The sequence below is a fragment of the Podarcis muralis genome, chromosome 13 (genome assembly GCF_964188315.1).
Source record: "Podarcis muralis chromosome 13, rPodMur119.hap1.1, whole genome shotgun sequence".
NCBI lineage: Eukaryota > Metazoa > Chordata > Lepidosauria > Squamata > Lacertidae > Podarcis > Podarcis muralis.
The window spans coordinates 5,119,975-5,143,041 of record NC_135667.1 but is presented as its reverse complement, the minus strand read 5'-3'; the positions used below and the strand labels follow the sequence as shown (position 1 = coordinate 5,143,041).

At 50.8% G+C, this 23,067-nt stretch overlaps 1 protein-coding gene across 2 annotated transcripts in view; it reads left to right on the top strand.

Moving 5' to 3' along the window:
• The first annotated feature begins 14,688 nt into the window (after nt 1-14,688).
• KCNAB3 (potassium voltage-gated channel subfamily A regulatory beta subunit 3) overlaps nt 14,689-23,067 on the top strand; it is a 36,795-nt gene continuing 28,416 nt past the window's right edge. The window contains exon 1 of one of the 2 annotated variants that reach the window (XM_028703282.2): nt 14,689-15,357. In XM_028703282.2, coding sequence (XP_028559115.2) covers nt 15,122-15,357 — 236 coding nt within the window. In that variant the 5' untranslated portion in view covers nt 14,689-15,121. The remainder of the gene's footprint in view (nt 15,358-23,067) is intronic. The other variant, XM_028703283.2, reaches the window with a different exon arrangement.

Genomic DNA, 23,067 nt, shown 5'->3' with positions numbered 1-23,067 from the left:
GAACTGGGTTCAATTCCCCCCTCCTCCACATGCAGCTGGTGGATGACCTTGGGCCAGTCACACTTGTCTGAAATCTCTCAGCCCCACTCATCTCACAGAGTGTTTGTTGTGGGGGAGGAAGGGAAAGGAGAATGTTAGCCGCTTTGAGACTCCTTAAAGGGAGTGAAAGGCGGGATATCAAATCCAAACTCCTCTTCTTCTTCCTGGGCCCACCAGAAACTGCTTCTGAGTGGCATTCTCCAGCTTGACTTCTCGCACGGACCATTTTTAGAAGGCTGCTTTGTGTGTGGCGGGGATTGGGACAGCGTGGAATAAGGAGTGACCCTTTCTGGGCAAGAGATTTAAGGAGCTTGGTCTGTTCAGCATCTTCAAAAGAAGGTCAGGAGGGTAAATTGATGGTGATGATGTATTCTTGCGGGCTATGGTGGTAACCGGCTGTTTAATCCAGAAACCCTCCCCCCAAATCTGAACGCCAACTAGCAGGCGGAAGTTAAAGCTGTGCTGCATTTTTGTTTTTTCTAACTTTCTGGATTTATTATTGAGCCTCGGAGGCAAATGGTTTTAGAAAACTTCATCCTTCTCACTTGGAATATACTTCAGAGACATGCAGATTGATTGATTGATTGATTGATTGATTGATTGATTGAGCAAGTAAATAGCTTTCACTATTTGGGGAAGGGAGGGGAAACTACTTTAGCAAACACTGTGCTTTCACAATTTTTTTTTAAACATATACTTTTATTAGTTTTTCAACATATCATTTTCAACAATTACTAAACTTACTTTACATCTTAAACACTTTTTTTTTACTTCCATCAATCACATCTGAAAATTTTCCAATCTTTTCCACTCAATTTACATTTCTTACTTTCACCATTACATTTAAATATCATAACTAATGTCTCTCTTCTTTATCTTCTTTGCATTGTTTCATATATTTCTCCTTACAAAACTTCTTGTAGAACTACTAGCGTAATTTGTTGATTGCAGTTGCTCTTCAAATAGTTTGTATACGGTATTTCTTCCAATCTTCTGTGAATCTCTGGTCCCGCAGGTTTCAAATCCTTCCTGTCATCTCATCCAATTCTGCGTAGTCCATTAATTTCATCTGCCATTCCTCTCTGTGCTTCCACAAATTACCGTATTTTTTGCACCATAACACTCACTTTTTTCCTCCTAGAAAGTAAGGGGAAATGTCTGTGCGTGTTATGGAGCGAATGCCTGCGGGTGGCGGGGGGGTGGGATCTGCTGCAGTCGTGAGCAGAGGATCCATGGTTCCCCTTCCTTCCCTCCTCCGTGGTTACAAAGCATGGATCCACATGGATCCTCAGGATTTTTGCATTGGGCTACTCCAAACTCACTGTCAGATCCCATGTCTGTGGCCACAGCATGAACCACAAAAATCATATATCCACTATTTCGTTTAGAATATATTTTTCTTCTTGTTTTCCTCCTCTAAAAACTACGTGCATGTTATGGTCTGGTGTGTGTTATAGAGCGAAAAATACGGTACCTTTCTTTCGGGGGTTGAGTGCGAAGAATGAGCCTGGTGAAATCTGAGGTTCATCAGAGTCGTGCTAAACCCTAAGTCACAGCCTGGTCTGGAGACTTCTGAATCTTTGATCCTTGGTCTTTGGGAAAGGTGATGCAACTTGGAACAGTTTGCAGACCTTTGATCATCTTGGTCACCCTCCTCTGCACATGTTGCAGCTTGCCAATATCCTTGGGGTCCGACCAAGGCAGAATAGAGCAGTACCATGACTTCCTCTGGTCTGGACCAGGGGTCAGCAAACTTACCTCGCCTTGGGCCAGTGTCTCCAGCGCTGATCGCGCGGCGTGCCCATACGCGTGCGCACACGCTATTTCCGGCACACTTCCGGGTTGGAGGAGCACTGGAAATAGCTTGTGCGCATGTGCACAGGCCTCCTCTGATCCAGATGTGCACCAGAAATGATGCTTGCGCATGTGTACAAGCTATTTCCGGTGCTCCTCCGACCTGGAATTGGGCAGCTGCGCAGCACAGCGCCAGTAAGAGCGGGCGGCGGCAGCGGGGGTCACCGCAGGCCGGATAAACGAGTCCCTCGGGCCCTATCTGGCCTGCAGTCCTTAGTTTGGGGACCCCTGGTCTGGATACTATACTTGATGTTGATGCAACCTAGAACTGCATTAACATTTTTTTGCTGTGGCATCACACTGCACCACACTGTTCAACTGTCACAATTGATAATTCAGTTGAAGCATTGACCAGGGCTATGTACACATTGGTGGTCATCTGCCCTTCCTCCCCCCCCCCCCCCCCGATTGCATTTCAAGCTGTTTTTTGGTTTTGGTTTTTGCATTGCTGTACACACCAGAGCTGGGACGTGGGTTGGCACTATGGGTTAAACCACAGAGCCTAGGACTTGCCGATCAGAAGGTCGGCGGTTCAAATCCCCACAAAGGGGTGAGCTCCCTTTGCTCGGTCCCTGCTCCTGCCAACCTAGCAGTTCGAAAGCACAAAGTGCAAGTAGATTATTAGGTACCGCTCCGGCGGGAAGGTAAACGGCGTTTCCATGCGCTGCTCTGGTTCGCCAGAAGCGGCTTAGTCATGCTGGCCATATGACCTGGAAGCTGTACACCGGCTCCCTTGGCCAATAAAGCGAGATGAGCACCGCAACCCCAGAGTCAGCCACGACTAGACCTAATGGTCAGGGGTCCCTTTACCTTTTTACACACCAGAGAACAGGTAGGGGTGCATTCACCAATGCAGATCACCTGATTTGTCTCCCTGTGCTGAACTCCAATGAACCTGGCCTCTGAGCGTGTGCTGTTCCAAGTGTACACACGTCAGCGTAAACATGGCTTGCATTTTCAAATCGGGCAGGAGCCGGTTTGAGAGAAAATGCATCAAACAGCATTATATCTCAAGAAACTACAAGATAGATATAGATTGTAACTAATGTTGTGTGCTCAGCTTCAAAAACCATCATTATTGCTGAAGTCAGCGATAATGTGCGCAGAACCCCAGTGTGTGGCAGCTGTGGAAAAGCTGGATTCTATGCTAGGGATGATTTTAAAAGCGATCAAAAATAAAACTGCCAATCTTACAGTGCCTTTACAGAAGTCTGTGGTGCCATCACACTTGGAACACCGTATACGGTTTCTGAAGTGGTGGCCATGCTTCAAAAAGGATATTGTAGCGCCAGGAAAGTTGCAGAAAAGGGCGACCAAAACAAATCAAAAGGGCTGGATCAGCTCCCCTATCAGGAAAGGTTACGGCCGTGGAAGCTTTTGAGTTTCGAAACCCAGCGGGCTAAAGAGGGACAGGGATACAGATGTGTTAAAATTTAGCATTGTTCGGAGAAAGCAGATAGTTTTCCCTCCTTTCAGAGTTAGAACGTGGTGGGGTCATCCATGCAAGCTGAATGGTAGGAATTAAAGCCAGGCGAAAGGAAGGGCCTTTCCCACACAGCAGATAGTTAAACTGTGGAACTCACTACCACAAGATGCAGTAAGCAGCCACCAACTTGGGTAGCTATAAAAAGGGTTGGACACATGTAGCATTCCCAAAGCAGAGGAAGGATTGGACCCTGATTAACAGAATACACACGAGGCTTGACCAGTGCCAATAATAATCATTCCGTCCACCCCTCGGCCCAGGTCGTTTTATTCACAAAAGAATTTTTCACACAGTGTTCGTAAGACACGATGGCTTGCCCCGTATTTCATAATTCCTCATAGTAATCCCACCTGACCTCCGCAGACACATTCATGGATGAGGAGGCTTTCAGTGGCCACTGGCCACAATGACTAGGTTCTGCCTCTACAGGAGAAGGCAGCATGTGTCTGGATACCAGTTACTGGGAATTAAAAGGGAATTGCTCTTATCCCATTGGAGTATCTGGTTGGCCACTGTGAGAACAGGGTGCCAGACTAGATGGGCTCATTTTGGTCTGGTCCAGTTTAAGGGCTCGTCTTAAGCTTTCCTCTTTTCTCCAGATTTGGTCACTGCCCCCCCCTCCAGGACATAATGGCCAGAGCGGTCTGTTCCAGTGTTTTCTGTGTGGATATATTATTTGCCCTCCAGCTGGAGGGGCCCCCACTGGCTAACAACAATACCAACACTAACCATATAAAGATGACATCGAATGAAGATCAATGAGTAGTAAAACCAGGGGGAGGGAGGCTGGGGAAAGAAAGAGAGAGAGTAATAATAACTGAGCCCAAATTAAAATGAGAATTTTTCAAAGTGCAATTGCAGCGGCAGCTTGTCCAATATATACTGGGAAAAGGACTCTTGAGGCCCTGGGCCCTTGCTTCTTTCCATTCTATCCACGGCATTACTGAATCGTTTATTTTATTTATGAATCAATTTCTAGGAGGCAACTTGAAGCAATTTACAATGCAATAAACACACACAGAGAGAGTTAAAACAATTGGATTTTTTCTTTAATAAAAATAAAAAATGCATTTACATATAAAACAATTATTTTTTAAACAAAAAATGCCAGCAGTTTCAGATCCGATACAGATACCAGCTGGGAATCTCCACTTAGGGTTTTTTTATATTAAAAAAGGAAAAAAAGAAATGCCCCCTTTAAATTAGTGATTTCCTGCTCCCTGGTGGGTGCCTCTGTAGTAGCTATTTTGCTCTCGCTGGAAGAATTGATTGTTTGGGGTTTGTTTTGAACTTTTTATTATTATCAGCTGCATGACATGAGGCTATGGCGGAGGGGACAGCGCCTTCCCGTTTCACCTCAGTTGGTCTGCCAGCAGACCTGGTTTTTGAAGCCAGCTCCCCGTAGAGCATGTTCTCTAAGTTCCTGCCCTCTTCCATCCTGTGGACATGACAGGAGTATGAAGATGCTGCGATTGTGGCCTTGGGAGAGCTCATCTTTGTTTGAGACTCTGCCCTGCCATGCCATGCCCAAAATCTTCCTGACACAGAGTGTGTGGAAAGTGTTGAGGCGTCGCTCCTGGTGAATGTAAGTTGCCAGGTAAAGGTAAAAGGTGTAAAGGACCCCTGGGTGGTTAAGTCCAGTCAAAGGCAACTATGGGGTTGCGGCAGTCATTCGCTTTCAGGCCGAGGGAGCCAGCGTTTGTTCACAGACAGCTTTCAGGGTTATGTGGCCAGCGGGACTAAACCACTTATGGCACAACGGGATACGGCTAAGGGAGCTGGGCATGTTTAGCCTGGAGAAGAGGAGGTTAAGGGGTGATATGATAGCCATGTTCAAATATATAAAAGGATGTCATATAGAGGAGGGAGAAAGGCTGTTTTCTGCTGCTCCAGAGAAGCGGACACGGAGCAATGGATCCAAACTACAAGAAAGAAGATTCCACCTAAACATTAGGAAGAACTTCCTGACAGTAAGAGCTGTTCGACAGTGGAATTTGCTGCCAAGGAGTGTGGTGGAGTCTCCTTCTTTGGAGGTCTTTAAGCAGAGGCTTGACAACCATCTGTCAGGAGTGCTCTGATGGTGTTTCCTGCTTGGCAGGGGGTTGGACTCAATGGCCCTTGTGGTCTCTTCCAACTCTATGATTCTATGATTCTATGATACCATGACGGAAACCAGAGCTCACGGAAACGCCGTTTACCTTCCCGCCGCAGTGGTACCTATTTATCCTCACACTGGCGTGCTTTCAAACTGCTAGGTTGGCAGGAGCTGGGACAGAGCAATGGGAGCTCACTCTGTCATGGGGATTTGAACCACCGACCTTCCGATCAGCAAGCCCAAGAGGCTCAGTGGTTTAGACTACTCCATTCTGCCTCAAACCCCACCTGGAATCCTGTGTCCAGTCCTGGGCACCACAGATTCAGAAGGCTATTGACAAGCTAGAAGGTATGCAGAGTGGAGCGACCAATACGATAAAGGGCTTGCAAAGCCTTGCGAGGAACCAGGTGCCTTTTGGGGAACAGTTAAGGGAGTTGGGCACATTCAACCTGGAGAAGAGAAGACTCGGAGGGCATGACCTTGTTTTCTGCTGGTCCAGAGAGTAGAACCCATACCAAATTACAAGAATGGAGATTCTGATTAAACCTTAGGAACATTACCACTTTCTGATGGTAAAGGTAAAAAGGTAAAGGGACCCCTGACCATTAGGTCCAGTCGTGACCAACTCTGGGGTTGCAGTGCTCATCTCGCTTTATTGGCCGAGGGAGCCGGCGTCCAGCTTCCGGGTCATGTGGCCAGCAGGACTAAGCCGCTTCTGGCAAACCAGAGCAGCGCACGGAAACACCGTTTACCTCCCCGCCGGAGTGGTACCTATTGATCTACTTGCACTTTGACGTGCTTTTGAACTGCTAGGTTGGCAGGAGCAGGGACTGAGTAACGGGAGCTCACCCCGTCACGGGGATTCGAACCACCGACCTTCTGATCGGCAAGTCCTAGGCTCTGTGGTTTAACCCACAGCGCCACCTGCGTCCCTTCTTGCCTTCTTTTGATGGTAAGAGCCATTCAAATAGCAGAACAAAGGTGGTGGACACTGTAAGTTTTTTAAACAGAAAAAAATGGTCGTCCATGATATCGAATTGCGATTTCTGCATGGCAGGCGATTGGACTAACACATCTGGCTGCAGCTGATGGGAGCTGGAATTCAAAACATCTGGAGGGCACCAGGTTGGGGAAAGGTGGTTTTGGTTGCCATGTATGAGAATTGCAGGTGTATCTCCCCCCCCCCCTGCATGATTTTTTTGGGGAAGCTGAGAGAGGCTTACACTTTGCAAAGTGGAGCGCTTGCCATTGTCTTGTGGGTCGACCTTTGAGCAAATTTGGCTGACTTTGCACCACGGTCACTCCCCGCGCGGCCCCCTTACATAGATGTGTGTTACATAGATCTGATTTTTGTGTCATTCTCCTGGAGGTGGGAGGAAGAGAAGGGGGCAGGCGTGCTGGGCTGGGCGAGCACACCCACCGCTTCCAGCTTTTGGTGTCAGCTCCGATGAGGCATCTTGGTGACTCTGTCATCTCCCATCTCCCAGGATGTCCTCAACCCAGCAGGGAGCTTGTGGAAACTCCCACCCAGTCCTGCCAGCTGCCAACTCACCCTTGATGGGAACAAATTGGCCCTTAAAGAAATACAGAGTATATTAAGCATTACGCTTTTGGGGAGAGAGAGGGGAGGCCCCCTTTGCATATGCTAACTCACTTAAATCTGCATGCAAAAATGTTAAATCCACCTGTGATCTAGCTCTCTGAATTCTTAAAAAAGCAGATAGCAGGTTAATAATTATTATAATATATCTATTTATACCCTGCCTTTTCCCCTGACAGGGAGTTAAGGGAACGGAGGAGGTACACACATCCTAGGTCCTTTGGAAACTCTGCAAATGTAGATGTCATAATATCTGATTCAGGCTTCTTTCTTGAGGGCGGAGAGCCTGAGCCAGAAGACGTCCTATCGAAACAGCAAGTCTTGATTCCTAATCCAGAGTTTGGCAATAGCCGTTCTTCCTGCTCACCTACGGTGAGCTGATAGTGCCTGCAGGTGACCAGAGGCAAGGAAAGAAGGATTTGTTGCTTTAGTCAGTGCAATTCCTTGCTTCTTTCAGGTGTGCATGGACAGGCACAGCAGTCAGAGTTTTGTGAGCTGCTGCAGGCGATTTACTACATGGCCTAGGAAGCTGGCTTTGTTATTTATATATATATATTTACTGTGATTTCATCCTACCTTTCCCCCTCCCCCTTCCAAGGAGCTCAAAGTTTTATACGTAGTTCTCCCCCGTCTCATTTAACACCCCTGTGAGGAAGGTCAGGTCGAGAGAGAGGCAGTGCCTAGCCCAAAGTTACACCCAGCGAGCTTAATAGCCAGGTGGGGATTTGAACCCTGGAAGTGAGAGCTGGACCACAAAGAAGGCTGATCGCTGAAAAATGGATGCTTTTGAATTCTGGTGCTGGAGGAGACTCTTGAGAGTACCATGGACTGCAAGAAGATCAAACCTCTCCATTCTGAAGGAAATCAGCCCTGAGTGCTCACTGGAAGGGCAGATCCTGAAGCTGAGGCTCCAACACTTTGGCCTCCTCATGAGAAGAGAAGACTCCCTGGAAAAGACCCTGATGTTGGGAAAGATGGAGGGCACAAGGAGAAGCGGACGACGGAGGACGAGATGGTTGGACAGTGTTCTCGAAGCTACCAGCATGAGTTTGACCAAACTGCGGGAGGCAATGGAAGACAGGAGGGCCTGGCGTGCTCTGGTCCAGGGGGTCACGAAGAGTCGGACACGACTAAACGACTCAACAACAACAACTCTCCCAGGTCTTTGTCCAACACTCTAACCACTGAACCACCCAGCAGGATATGATGATGGTGGCACTTTTTCCACACACAAAAAGCCCTGTTATGTTCCCCACCACCACCACAGTTGCATACAGTGCTGGAGTTTCCCCAGGAAGGGCTCACCCCTTGGGCGTTGCCCTTGAGAGAGCAGAGGGTAACTGCCAGGCCCTGGCACACAGCACTCCTGAGATGGCCCGAAATAACTTCTGCGCGCCGCTGTCATCGGCTCCCACCCACCCTGGCTCCTTCTCCCTCCGGCTTCCTCAGCCGACACCTCGCATCTCCACAACTGAGAGGTGACGAAGGCTCAGGGGCTTTGCCGCCCCCTCCGTGCCTTCGTTTGCCCCCCTTCCACGAAACACGTAGGAAGGTGGGTGGCGAACGTCTTTCCCCATCTGAAGGCAAGGGGCGTCACACAGCCACACGGCTGCCCTTCCGCCAGCCGCTCTCTCGCTCCCGCCGACGCCGCACCATGTACCCCTACAAGCCGCACGGCACGGACGCCTTTGGGACCCCACTGCGGCGCACCCCGCCACGGACTGGGAGGGGCGGCCTGAAGAGGAAGAGCCCGTCTCCTCTGCATCCCCAATGCTGCAGCAGCCCTGACAGCGGACTGGGTGCCTTCCTGGCCAGCCATGGAATTGACCCTCTGCCTGACTCGTCTGTGGGATGCAGGTAAAAGAAGCCGGGTGCAGGATTCAAGAGACAGTGTGGTGTAGTGGTTAGAGAGTCAGAGCAGGACCTGGGAGAGACCAGGGTTCAAATTCCTGCTCAGCCAGGAAGCTCACTGGGTGGTGGCCTGGGGGCCAGTCACTGCCTCTCTCAGCCCGGCCTACCTCACAGGGGTGTTGGGATAAATGTGCGCCACCTTGAGCTCTTTAGAGATGGGATATAAATACCGTATTTTTTGCTCTATAAGACTCACTTTCCCCCTCCTAAAAAGTAAGGGAAAATGTGTGTGCGTCTTATGGAGCGAATGCAGGCTGCGCAGCTATCCCAGAAGCCAGAACAGCAAGAGGGATCGCTGCTTTCACTGCGCAGCGATCCCTCTTGCTGTTCTGGCTTCTGAGATTCAGAATATTTTTTCCCTTGTTTTCCTCCTCCAAAAACTAGGTGCGTCTTGTGGTCTGGTGCGTCTTATAGAGCGAAAAATACGGTAAATAAATGAGACTGGAATTGTGGCCAAGGATAGGAATATGCCTTCCTGCTCATTGGTTCCCTCTTAAATTCTGGAAGCTGGTTTATACCTAGTCAGACCAAGCCAGTGGTGGCTTCCAAGGATTTCAGGCACAGATGTTTCCCAGCTCCACCTTGAGAACCTGTGACCTCCTGCACACAAAACAGGTGATCTACCTGCCGAGCTGCCAGCCGCTTTCCTGAAAATCCACCATTGCATTTCTTGGGTGAATTATGGGCCTCAGGTGGCAAGTGCGAGTTCAACCGCTGTTGAACACAGCACAGCTGTTTAAGAGGGAATGTAGCCACCCAGCAGGTCTGAGCAGAAGGAGGCTTGGGGCAAAGGTCAACCAGACTTGTTTTCACCAATTTTTGCTGTGGGGTTAGACGAGATTGACTGTTTATTGGGCATCCGTTCTGATTTGTTGTCTAGACGACCTTGCGTCAAGCAAATGGCATCCCACACGTTCCCGTGCATTTCCTTAATGTCAGTTCCTGTTCTCTCAAGGGGGGGGTGAGAGGTAAGCTTTAATTACACACCTCCCCTGGTTTATTTTTTCCTTTCCTTTTTTACGGGTTGTGGAAAAACAACGACCCCTTAGCACTGAATTATCTTAATGTAAAAGCAGGACATTTATCAAGGCCCTGCATATTTACGAGTGACTAATAGTGTCTTCAGAGGAGCTACATAGAGCCATTGTCACAGCTGGTCCTTCTAATGCAGGCCGGCCCTATCGTTAGGCAACCACTTCAAGCAGCCGAGGTGAGCAGGTGGGCAGTGGTGGCGAGGTCCAAAGGGGAAACTGATCAACTTTTTCATCTCTGGCCTCCGCTGGGCACAAAAGGGGAGGAGAGAGGGATGGCAGCAGCCAAACTTGCAGAGGAACATAGGAAGCAGAACATAAGTAAAGGAGCCCTGGGCAGTTAAGTCCAGTCAAAGGTGACTATGGGGTGTGGAACTCATTCACTTTCTGGCCAAGGAAGCTAGCAATTGCTCACAGACAGCTTTCTGGGTCATGTGGCCAGCATGACTAAAACACTTCTGGCGCAATGGGACACCGTTTACCTTCCCACCGCAGCGGTCCCTATTTATCTACTTGCACTCGTATGCTTTTGAACGGCTAGGTTGGCAGAAGCTGGGACAGAGCAATGGGAGGTCACCCCCTTAGAATGGATTCGGACCTCCAACCTTCCAATCGGTTTAGACCACAGCGCCACCCACGTCCCTACCGACAAACAACATAGGAACAGAATCTAGTACGTTTATAATAATGGAAAGCACTTGCGGAAATTGGTTTTAGAGGAGCTCAAATCTGTTAGGTTCCTTCCTCTGTTGTGTGTGTGAGTGAATTTGCATGGAGCATATATCTAGCAATTATTTTGATTAAAACATTACGAACCTTTGGAAATTTCCCGGTTGGATGTGTGTTGCAACTGAGCGAGCCAGTGATAAGAAATGAACCAGATAACTCACAATAACTTTTGGAATTTTGATTACTTTAGCAATTATCTTACATTATGGATATAAATTCTGTATTTTTCTCATTCCTTCTTTCATTTTTTTTTGAAAAGCCTTTGTCCTTTAACCATCTGTGCCCTTTTAGAAGTGTGTGGGATGTTTTTGATGAATCTCTGTGGCACGGGGTTGTCCGCCTGATTGGTTGTAAGTCACTTTGGGCTGCCCAGATCAAGATAAGCAGCTAACAAATTCAATTAATAATAATAACAATTAAAAAAAATAGGTGGAGTCAGACCCTTGGGATCCATCTAGCTCAGTATTGCCAACACGGACTGGCAACAGCTCTCCAGAGTTTCAGGCTATCCCAGCCCTACCTGGAAATGCCATCAGGGATTGAACATGGGAGCTTCTGTGTGGGAAGCAGGCGTTACAATACCTTCCCTTAACGCGGCTCCACCAAGAATTGAACTGGGTTGCTGGTTGCAAATTCCCAATAACTTCGCCATGGAACCAACCAACTACAGTGGTATCTCGGGTTAAGTACTTAATTCGTTCTGGAGGTCCGTTCTTAACCTGAAGCACCACTTTAGCTAATGGGGCCTCCTGCTGCTGCCGTGCCGCCGGAGCACGATTTCTGTTCTCATCCTGAAGCAAAGTCCTTAACCCGAGGTACTATTTCTGGGCTAGTGGAGTCTGTAACCTGAAGCGTATGTAACCCGAGGTACCACTGTATTTGCAGACAAAGGTTGCCTCAACCGTATTTGTTAAGGTCTACTCCAGGGGTCAGCAACCTTTTTCAGCAGGGGGCCGGTCCACTGTCCCTCAGACCTTGTGGGGGGCCAGACTATTTTTTTTTGGGGGGGGGGGAATGAACCAATTTCTATAACCCACAAATAACCCAGAGATGCATTTTAAATAAAAGCACACATTCTACTCATGTAAAAACACACTGATTCCCAGACCGTCTGCGGGCTGGATTTAGAAGGCGATTGGGCCCGATTTGGCCCCCGGGCCTTAGTTTGCCTACCCTTGGTCTACTCCATTTAAAGAGACGAAACTCATTGGACAGGGCCAGGCTGGGCCGAAGGAACATGGGCATGAGAAAAGCCCTGCAGGATCAGGCCCATTCAGTTGAGCATCCTGTTCTCTCAGTGGCCGACCAGGTGCCCATTGTGAGGAACCCCCAGGCAGGGCCGAGTGCAAGGCCACTCTCTCCCCTCCTGCAGTTTCCATCAACCGCTGTCCAGAAGCATTTCAGCCTCTGGCTAGTAGCCATTGATAGCCTTAAAGGTAAAGGGACACCTGACCATTAGGTCCAGTCGTGGCCGACTCTGGGGTTGCGGCGCTCGTCTCGCTTTATTGGCTGAGGGAGCCAGCGTACAGCTTCCGGGTCATGTGGCCAGCAGGACTAAGCCGCTTCTGGCGAACCAGAGCAGCGCACGGAAACGCCGTTTACCTTCCCGCCAGAGCAGTACCTATTTATCTACTTGCACTGGTGTGCTTTCGAACTGCTAGGTTGGCAGGAGCAGGGACCGAGCAACGGGAGCTCACCCTGTCGCGGGGATTTGAACTGCCGACCTTCTGATCGGCAAGTCCTAGGCTCTGTGGTTTAACCCACAGCGCCACCCTTATTGATAGCCTTAGCCTCCAATAATTGGTCTGCTCCTCTTTTAAATCCATCCAAGATAGTGGCCTCACTCCCTCCTGTGGCAAGGAGTTCCCACAGTTTGCTGCGAAGAAGTACCTTATTTTATCCGACCTGAATCTTCCAACATTCAGCTGCGTCAAATGTCCATTTTGTTGCCCGAGGCAGAGGATAATTCGCCCGAATCCCCTTCCACATAGAGAAGCACAGACTGTCGAACCTTTCTTCCGACACTAGTGATGGGATAGTCTCACCTGGGAGGACGAAGCAGGGCAGCGCATGCTGCTCACCTGGGTCTCACATCTGCCACCTGAGGCAGCTCCTGCACTTTGCCTGACAGCTGGGCCAGCAACCCGGGTCCAGAATGAGAATCTGAGGTCACAGCGGGCAGCTCGATGGAGGTGTTGACGCAGTGTGTGGCAGCTGTGGGGGAAATCCAAATTCCAGGCTATGGGAATTTGAAAATAAAGCTGCCACAGTCATAATGTGGTTCTTCAAATTTACGGTGCGACCACACTCAATACCGCATACCGTTCTGGTCGCCTTGCCTCAAAGCGGATATTGTAGAGCTGGAAAAGGTTCAGAAAAGGACAGGGGGATGGAGCAACTCGCCTATGAGAAAAGGTGGTGACATTTGGGACTGTTTAGCGAAAGGTTGAGTAAGGGCTCATCCACACTTCTTTTGTGCCCCACACTTTCTCAGTAAAGGTCTGCACTTTAAAGCTCCATGTCTGAGCACACACCACTGCTTTCCCCAGGAAGCCCCGCTCTTTAACGCTGAATCGGAACAAACGGCAATTCGGGTTTTCTTCTGCCTTTGCTCTGATTCATCAGTAAATAGCGGGGGTTTCTCCAGGGGGAAAAAGCTGGGGCAAATAAAGAGGGCTTGGACACAGCTTTAAAGTGTGGATCTGTGCCTGGAAAAACACCACAAAAGGTGCATGAGCCCCCAGAAGCGACATGATGGAAGTTCATAGCATTATGCATTGTGAAGGGAGTGAAGAGGAAGAAATCTTTTCCCATGGGCGCCCACTGAACACTGGAATATTCAGGTCAGAAGAAAGTCCTTCACACAGCACCTAGTTAAACTTTGGAATACTCATGACTCGGTGATGGTCCCCAAGTTGGATGGGTTTAAAAGAGGCTTCGACAAACTCATGGGGGATGAGACTCTCTGTGGCTACTAGTCCAGGAGGGCTGCTTTAAAGGTAAAGGGACCCCTGACCATTAGGTCCAGTCGTGGCCGACTCTGGGGTTGCGGCGCTCATCTCGCTTTATTGGCCGAGGGAGCCAGCGTACAGCTTCCAGGTCATGTGGCCAGCACGACTAAGCCTCTTCTGGCGAACCAGAGAAGCACACAGAAACACCATTTACCTTCCCGCCGGAGCGGTACCTATTTATCTACTTGCACTTTGACGTGCTTTCAAACTGCTAGGTTGGCAGGAGCTGGGACTGAGCAACGGGAGCTCAACCCGTCGCGGGGATTCGAACTGCCAACCTTCTGATCGGCAAGTCCTAGGCTCTGTGGTTTAACCCACAGCGCCACCTGCGTCCCCTAGGGCTGCTTTAGTTGGTGCCATAATATTGTCCAAATGTGGGGGGATGGGGGTGGATCAGCTGCCCTTCCAACTTGCCTCCAGAAGGGTGCCTTGCAGAACCACCAGTTTCCCCCATTCCCCTTGGGGAGAGGGGCTTCTTCCTTGCCCCCCAATTCCTCTACTCCCATCTCACCCCTATTCCATGTTCCCCACTGCACACCCTCCCCACTGAAACAGACCACCCTCGTGGCTGTTTGTCCCTCCCCCATTAAGTGCTCCCCTCAACCCCCCCTCATCTCTCCACGCTTAAAGTCCTAAACTGCTATTACCCCAAATCCTTTCTCTCCCCCACCTTTTTATTTTTATGGATTCTCTTAACTTTATCCATCATTCCTCTTTGGGTGGATTATCCGAGCCAAGAGAGAGGTAGGGGGGTTAAGAGCAGCGGGGGCAACACGTGTCCCCGTTAAAAGCTTTCCGCAGCTGTCGTGGTCTTTCGTTTTTCCGCCCTCTCCCCCCCCCCCAAACCTCCACCCCCCAGTCACATACGCCAATCCCCGCGAGCCCAGGAGTCCTGCTGCCCCCCTCCCTCTCCCTAAGAGCTTTAGGAGGAGGAAGTGGAGGCGGCGGTCCAGAGGATGCTTTCCCCATCTCCGCCTCTGCCTGCATCTTCGCCTGCATCCCCGAGCATCCTTCCTCCTCCAACGCAGCGGGTCCCCTCGCCTCTCCCCCACCCACCCACAAAAAAGGCCGGCGGGGGAGGAGCCTGGCATGCAAATGAGGCCCAGCTAAACCGGGGCGAGGAGCGGCATCCCGGACAGCAGCTGTACTGAGGGTGCCCTCCCTCTCCTCTTCCTCGCCCCCCACTGCAGTCCCCCCCCCATCTCAGCACCCCTCCCGTCAAAGACTTCCCTGCCCCCCTTTTTGCATGCAGCTCCCCCCACAGGGAAGGAGGCTGCCAGGCGCCCACAGCCCATAAGCCCCTGGGTGCGTTGTGGGGGGGGGGACACACACCTTTGGGTGTTGGGGGGGGTCCCCGGCTGAGCCATGCAAGTTTCCATCGCCTGCACGGAGCAGAACCTGCGGAGCCGGAGCAGCGATGACCGGCTGTGCGGCGGGGGGACGCGGGGCCAGGGCAGCGGGGGGCAAGGCAATGGGGGGTACCAGCCCCCCGGCAAGGGACCCCGGCTAGCCATTGGGCCGCGGGCGCCCGGGCAGAACTTGCCCCACATCGCCTTCCTCTTGAGGGAGTCCACCGGCCGGGCCACGGGCATGAACTACAGGTAGGGTCTTTTTTTCTGATGGGGGATGGGATATCGAGAAGGGGGGGGGCTGGAGCGGGGGGAGGGGTTTTTAGGCTTGGGGGGATCCATGCAGACGGCTTGCGGGGGTGGGCAGGATGAAGGGAGCTGGTGGTCTGGCACGGGACCTCACCCCCTGTCCCAGAGGAAGGTTAAAGGAGTTTAAACTGCTGGGGTGGGGGGGTGCTGTGGGGTTACTAAGGAGAAATCTCTGCCTGAGATTATGAGGAGGGGGGCAGAGTCGCAGTCGTTTGCAGGACACCCCGCGGGAGGTGGTGTCTGCTGCCAATGGGGATGGGGTGGAGAGAGAGGATTTGGTGGGGGGGGGAGAAGGAAGATTCTGCAGAGGAAGAAGGACCTTGCAGGGAAGACGCGATGGGGGGGGGGGGAGTCTCACACCACATGTGGAAGCAATATTTTTTGAGATGCTTCTTTGCAAAATTCTTGAGTGGGGGGGAGGATGAAGAGGTGGGATTTTGGCTTTTTCTGAGGCTGGCAGCTCATCCTCTGCGGCGGGGGGGGCTTTGTTGGGGTGCAGCTTGCGGAGGATGTGGTCCAGAGGGCAAGGAGAAGCAGGAATGGCATGTTAAAAGGGAGCAAAATCCCAGGGGCAGCTATTGGGGGGTGGGAAAAGGGGGGGGGGGAGTGTGAACTTAACTTGTCCCTTGTAGATACTTCGATACTAGGGGTCCCAGGACTCCTGGGTTCTTTGAGAAGAAATTCTGACCTACAAACAGAGGTTGTGTCAGGCCAGGATCCTACCCTAAATGTGGGGGGGGGGGAGGTAAGAGAACTAATGGGATGAAGGAGGAAAGATTGGGGGGGGGTCCTGGGTAGAAAAGCTCTCCCTGAACCTCAAAAGGCTGAAGGGGAAAGGGGGGTCTCATCTAACTCTGGACTACACAGCGAGTTTGGTTCCTCTTAGAGGAGCTGTTTTGGAATGGGGGGGTGGGCACAAAGAGGCCGAAGCGGGGGGGGGGCAGTAGTTACTGCTGCCCTCCCCACCAGCACACTCAGAACTGCACAGACGCCACACTTCCAATCTCTCTCTTCATATTTGGCATTTTAATCAAAGTTGGGACGGATCTCTGCTAACCCCAAGGTTAATCCATTTGCTCACAAGAAAGGGTGGGTGGGGAGGAGAGAGCCTTGTGGGGGGTGTGCTGTGCTGTGCCTGTGATCCAGGACGCCTGGGTTCTCTGAAACAGGGGGAGGGACATAGGATCTACCGGGTTGGACCAAAGAGGGGTGCATAAAGGCGGGGGAGGGAGGACCCCCCCCCCATGAACTTGTGAAAAAACTCTGAATGGAGGTTTTTTTAAAAAAAGAAAATTGGGAGAGTGGGGTGTGATACGGATTACGGTGGAATAATGGGAGCCCATCACCTCTGGGAGGTCAGGGAGGGGCGTGGGGGGGGTGTAGTGGTAGCTTAACACAATCTGGAGAAATCCACATTCTGCAGGTTTCCCCGGAGAGGGATTGTGGCGAGGGAAGAAGGTCAAGTTTGGATGCTAAAAAAATTTAGGGGCCACCCAGAATCTCTCTGCATTTGTTTTGGCGTAATGTCTGAATGTTGCAGTAATGCAGGGGAGGGCCGTGGAAGAGAAAGGAACTGGAACCACCCCCACCCCAAGCACTCCTCGAATCTCCCCTCATTCTCATCCCAGCCCAATTTAGGCCTGTGCTACCCCTCTGGCACAAGTCCTCAGACCCAGGAAGGGCAGTGAGGCCTAGTGGTGGTGTTTCATGAAGAGGCTGTTATTTCTGGCTGAGTGGTTTTTTTTTGGGGGGGGGGATATATGAAAACGTGGAGGCAGGAGGACTCTGGGGTTTCCTTTTATGTGCTGTGTGTGTGTGTGTGTGTGTGTGTGTGTGTGTGTGTGTGTGTTGCCTGCCTAGAAATAGGTTGTGGGGGAAGAGAGCCAGGACTCCTGAGTTTTCTGGCACAGGCGTGGAGCCGAGTGGAGTGGGTTTTCGAGCGAGGTTGGGATGGGCCTGGCAGGCGGCCAGGACTCCTGGGTCCAATTCCCCTGGTGCACCACAGAGTAGGGTTGTTGCTGGGGCTGGCCGGCTTCCAAACCGCCTCGCAGAGCCCATAATTGCCGCTCTGCGCCTCTGCTCAGGTTGCCCTGGGCCGGAGCCAGCCCAGTTCCGAGGTTAGAAAGCCAGATTAAAAGCAGAAGATGCTGAACTTTCAACAGGAGGAGCGGAGTCGTGTCTGTTCCTTGGGGGCTGTGGGAAAGCGGGGAGGGTGCAGGGGTGGGGAGCCAGGGGGTTTGCATGGCGGGGGGGGGGGGCGGCCCTAGCTAGAGGTGAAGGTCAAGGACCTCAGTTCTGCAAGAAAGAAATTAATATGTATATGTGTTTGTGTGTGTGTGTGTCTTCGCACAAAGGAGGTTGATGCATTTAGGTAAAAATACAGGTATAGTGTTCTATTTTGGGCCGCAAATTGTATTCCTGCTTCTGATCTCATTCCTCTTGAAGATGTAGATGAAAACATTGCTGAATATTTATTATTTATGTTCAGTATTTATATCCAACCATTGCTGTGTACAGAAGGCTCCTAAGGATGTTTATGGCATATTAACTTTTTTGGGGGGAGGGAGGGAGGATAAGTGCATTGTGCAGAGGAAACCCCAAACTGAGGTTTAAGGGCATGGGGAGGGGCGATCACTACAATCAGAAGAGAACAAAATTTGTGCTGGGGGGTGGGTGAAAGTCTTTTTCAGCTAGTGACCCCTGAGCATGTAGAGAGTGCTTTTTGGCATACCACTGAACCGGCACAAGCAGACATGGCATATGCCGTTTTCAGCACCCAATAACCACTAATAGTATCTGGACTTGGACTGTTACCCCCTGGAATAGGTTTTGATTACGGACAGGGAGATTGATGGATTATTAGTCACTTTATTGGGCCTCCAGGATTGGGGGGGGTAATGTCCCCCCTGAGGGACGTGGGGGGCACTGAGCCTCTTGGGCTTGGCAATCAGAAGGTCGGCGGTTCGAATCCCCGTGACGGGGTGAGCTCCCGTTGCTTGGTCCCTGCTCCTGCCAACCTAGCAGTTCAAAAGCACGTCAAAGTGCAAGTAGATAAATAGGTACCACTCTGGCGGGAAGGTAAACGGTTTTTCCATGTGCTGCTCTGGTTTGCCAGAAGCGGCTTAGTCCTGCTGGCCACATGACCCAGAAGCTGTACGCCGGCTCCCTCGGCCAATAAAGTGAGATGAGCGCTGCAACCCCAGAGTCTGTCACGACTGGACCTAATGGTCAGGGGTCCTTAATGTCCCCCCTGGCCAGGTGACTGAGGGTTTTCCTGCAGGGCTTGAGTCACCTGGGGCTATCGCTTCCAAAGGGCCAAGAGCTCTGGATACCCATGGCAGAAAACCCAGTCTTGCCCCTTGGCACACAAGTCTTTAGGGATGCTCAATATGGCTTGCACAGGAGATATTCCCTGTGCAATTGTGCCCTGGGGTTAGACAGATATATAGGACCTCAGTAACCTACCCCTTCTACCATCTGCAACCTGTTCTCTACTTGGACCAGGTAGCTCACCTTTTGCCAACCTGATGCCCTCCCCCAGGTAGCTGTTTGGGGCTACAACTCCCAGCAGCCCCAGTCAGCATGGGGTGTGTGGTCCCTGCGTTGCTGTCAAGCGCCTTGTCTTGAAGTGTAGGGGTTATCTAGGAAGTGGGCGGGGGCTCCCCTGTCCTTTGATCTGGCACAGGCTCAGGGCTGGGTATGTTGTTGTTGTTGTTTAGTCGTGTCCGACTCTTCATGACCCCCTGGACCAGAGCACGCCAGGCCCTCCTGTCTTCCACTGCCTCCTGCAGTTTGGTCAAACTCATGCTGGTAGCTTCGAGAACACTGTCCCACCATCTTGTCCTCTGTCGTCCCCTTCTCCTTGTGCCCTTCATCTTTCCCAACATCAGGGTCTTTTCCAGGGAGTCTTCTCTTCTCATGAGGTGGCCAAAGTCTTGGAGCCTCAGCTTCAGGATCTGTCCTTCCAGTGAGCACTCAGGGCTGATTTCCTTAAGAATGGAGAGGTTTGATCTTCTTGCAGTCCATGGGACTCTCAAGAGTCTCCTCCAGCACCATAATTCAAAAGCATCAGTTCTTCGGCAATCAGCCTTCTTTATGGTCCAGCTCTCACTTCCATACATCACTACTGGGAAAAGCATAGCTTTAACTATAGGGACCTTTGTTGGCAAGGTGATGTCTCTGCTTTTTAAGATGCTGTCTAGGTTTGTCATTGCTTTAGGGCTGGGTATATTGTTCCATAAAACCTACCTTTAGAAAGTTGAGCTAAAGAACCCTTTGGGTCCCTCCTCCCAACTTTAAAATTCTATGGTTCCTTCTGAGCGATTGAGGTTGTTCTGGTCCACTGGAGAGTTGTGGGGGGCCCCGCGATTGAGTTTCTGGCCTGTTTCACCTCCACCATCTGTTTTCCGCAGGTCCCTTATGGTTTAATTATGAGGCCAAGTCGCGATCCGTATCCGTGCGGCAGCTGGTGGGTAGGGTACTTTCATACTTGGCCCCGATGTGGGGAAGGGGGGAGAGAATGGGGTTGCCATAACCACCTCTCTCTCTCACCTCCCCCTGCCCCTCCAAGGGAGACCTCTGGCTCAGTAGCAGAGCATTGGGTGACGGGTTCAATTCCAGGCTGGGAGAGACTCACATACACACACACACACACACACACACACACACACACACACACACACACTGCCATGTGAAATCCCAGAGGGTTGCTGCCAGTCTGTGCAGGTTTTTGTAGAATCATAGCATTGTAGAGTTGGAAGAGGGGACCCCATACTGCATATAACTGACGTCTCACAGCAAATGTGATTGATCTGCAGAAAACACAACCTGAAAAAAGGAGACAATGCTTGTACTTTTGTAAACTTAAGAAAATCTTTAATAAATATTATTTAAAAGAAAGTCCTTCCTGACATTTAGTCGGAATCTCCATTACAGTATTGTCATTTGGATGGCTGGGAGTGGGGTTATTGGTCTGTTTCCTTTTTGTTCCTGACTTTATTATATATTTTGTGCTTTCACATTGTATTTTTATGCTGTCAACTACCCTGAGATCTATGGATGAAGGGGAGTGTAAAATGAAATAAATATTGAATAACGTTTGGTTCCGGTCTTACCCTCTGGGGCAGCAGAAAAACAAACTTCCTCCATCTTCAATGCGACAAGACGGTAGATTTTTCTACGAAGCTGAGCAGGGGTGGTTTCCTGTCTGTGGTTCGTGGGGCAGCTGTGGTCGTTACACTTCATTCAGGTGGTCTTTGGTGGTATGTCTGTAAAAATGCAATTAAGAATATTGCAGCACCTGGTATGGTGCATTACAACTGCCACAGAAGGCAGGAAAAGTAATAAGTGGTCTGCTGTGGAGCAAGAAAACTGCTAGTACTTTTGCAAAGCTAAGCAGGGTGTGGTCTGGATTCGAACTGGATGGGGAACCGCATGTTGAGATTCCTGCATTGCAAGGGGTTGGACTAAATGACCCTCTGGGTTCCTTCCAGCTCTACATACAAATCTACAACTCTAAGACCCTCAGCAATTTTCAAGTGGTCTGCGGCAGTGGCAGAGTTTGGGAACCGCGGGAGCTACTTGAAGAGGGATGATGAGCAAATCTCCACCTGCTTAATGTCTGTGTGTCCTGTTCCAGCACAGGAGCAAGGGCACTGAAAGAAGTTGGCAACTGTTGTTGTCGTTTAGTCATGTCTGACTCCTCGTGACCCCCTGGACCAGAGCACGCCAGGCCCTCCTGTCTTCCACTGCCTCCCGCAATTTGGTCAAACTCATGCTGGTCTCTTCCAGAACACTGTCCCACCATCTCGTCCTCCGTCCTCCCCTTCTTCTTGTGCCCTCCATCTTTCCCAACATCAGGGTCTTTTCCAGGGAGTCATCTCTTCTCATGAGGTGGCCAAAGTCTTGGAGCCTCAGCTTCAGGATCTGTCCTTCCAGTGAGCACTCAGGGCTGATTTCCTTCAGAATGGAGAGGTTTGATCTTCTTGCAGTCCATGGGACTCTCAAGAGTCTTCTCCAGCACCAGAATTCAAAAGCATCCATTCTTCGGCCATCAGCCTTCTTTAGGGTCCAGCTCTCACTTCCATACATCACTACTGGGAAAACAAGAGCTTTAACTATACGGACCTTTGTTGGCAAAGTTAAATGTCTTTAAAAGAGGATTAGACAAAATCGTGGAGGGCTCTTGAATGGCAATGCTTTTGAATTCCAGTCACTGGGATGGAGAGGGAGGGAGAGGGTCTCTGGTTGACCACTCTGAGAACAGAATTCTGGATTAGATGGGCCACTGGCCTGAATCATAGAATCGGAAGGGACCTCCAAGGGTTATCCAGTCCAACCCCCTGCAATGCAGGAATCTTCTTGTGTTCTTATCTCTGCTCCACCCCAGAAGTAGCGGCAGCGGCAGCAGCTGGACCCACCCCTGCCCTTCGCCCCACCGCCATTTCCTCTAAAGTCCTGCTCTGCTCTGCCCCACCCCCACCCCATTATCTCAATAGCAGAAGCTCCCAGCCATCGGCTGCAGTGACCCCGTTTCCAAGCCCCGAGCTCAGACTCCCATCTATTTTTATCCTCCGTTAACCGCTCACAGCGGTGGCTCCGCTGGTTAACGAAGCTGCGAGAGGCACGCTGGGCAGACGGCAGCGCTAATGAACATGAAGCGGAGGGGGAAAGCGAGGCTCCGAGAGGGAGCCGGACACCTCCGAGGGCGCTTGGTGCAGTCACTTGGGGGAAAGTGCCCGCGAGAAGAACCCAGGAGTCCTGGCTGTGCTCGCTTCCAGATTCGTCACTCAGCCGATTTGCACAATGAACCAGTTAAGAGAGATTAAGTCCACACTGGATTGCATTTTTGTGATGCAGGCAACTAATGCCAAAATGTAATTCAAGAGATGAAACTTGGGCACAGGAGGACATCGTCGTACCAGCATTACAAAATTCCAGCTGTTTTCTACTCAGTCTTCACCAATACTTTATCAAGCCCTGACCAAGCCTTCACCTATGTCTTGGAAGGTGCACGTTCCCCCAGTTAGCAGAACCATATGCTGCAAAGTTTTGCTAAGATGTACCATCTCACATTGGGTTGCGGGTGGCGCTGTGGGTTAAACCACAGAGCCTAGGACTTGCCGATCAGAAGGCCGGCGGTTCGAATCCCTGCGACGGGGTGAGCTCCCGTTGCTCGGTCCCTGCTCCTGCCCACCTAGCAGTTCGAAAGCACATCAAAGCGCAAGTAGATAAATAGGTACCACTCCAGCGGGAAGGTAAATGGTGTTTCCGTGCACTGCTCTGGTTCACCAGAAGCGGCTTAGTCATGTTGGCCACATGACCCGGAAGCTGTACGCCGGCTCCCTCGGCCAGTAAAGCGAGATGAGTGCCGCAACCCCAGAGTCGGTCACGACTGGAGACCTAATGGTTAGGGGTCCCTTTACCTTTACCTTTTTACCATTTCACATTAGAAGTGAGGAATAGCATGTTTGAATGGTCTCTCATATAAATAGTCTTCTGCATATGCTGCCTCTTTTTCGGTGCCCTTTCGGACGCAGCAGCAGTTGGAGTGTTGATGGGCATCCCGGTGCATGCACTCTGCTTGGCGCAAGCTAAGAGGTGGCACGAGCAAGCTCGGATCGATATGTTGCTCTGTAGAGTGGAAGGAAAATG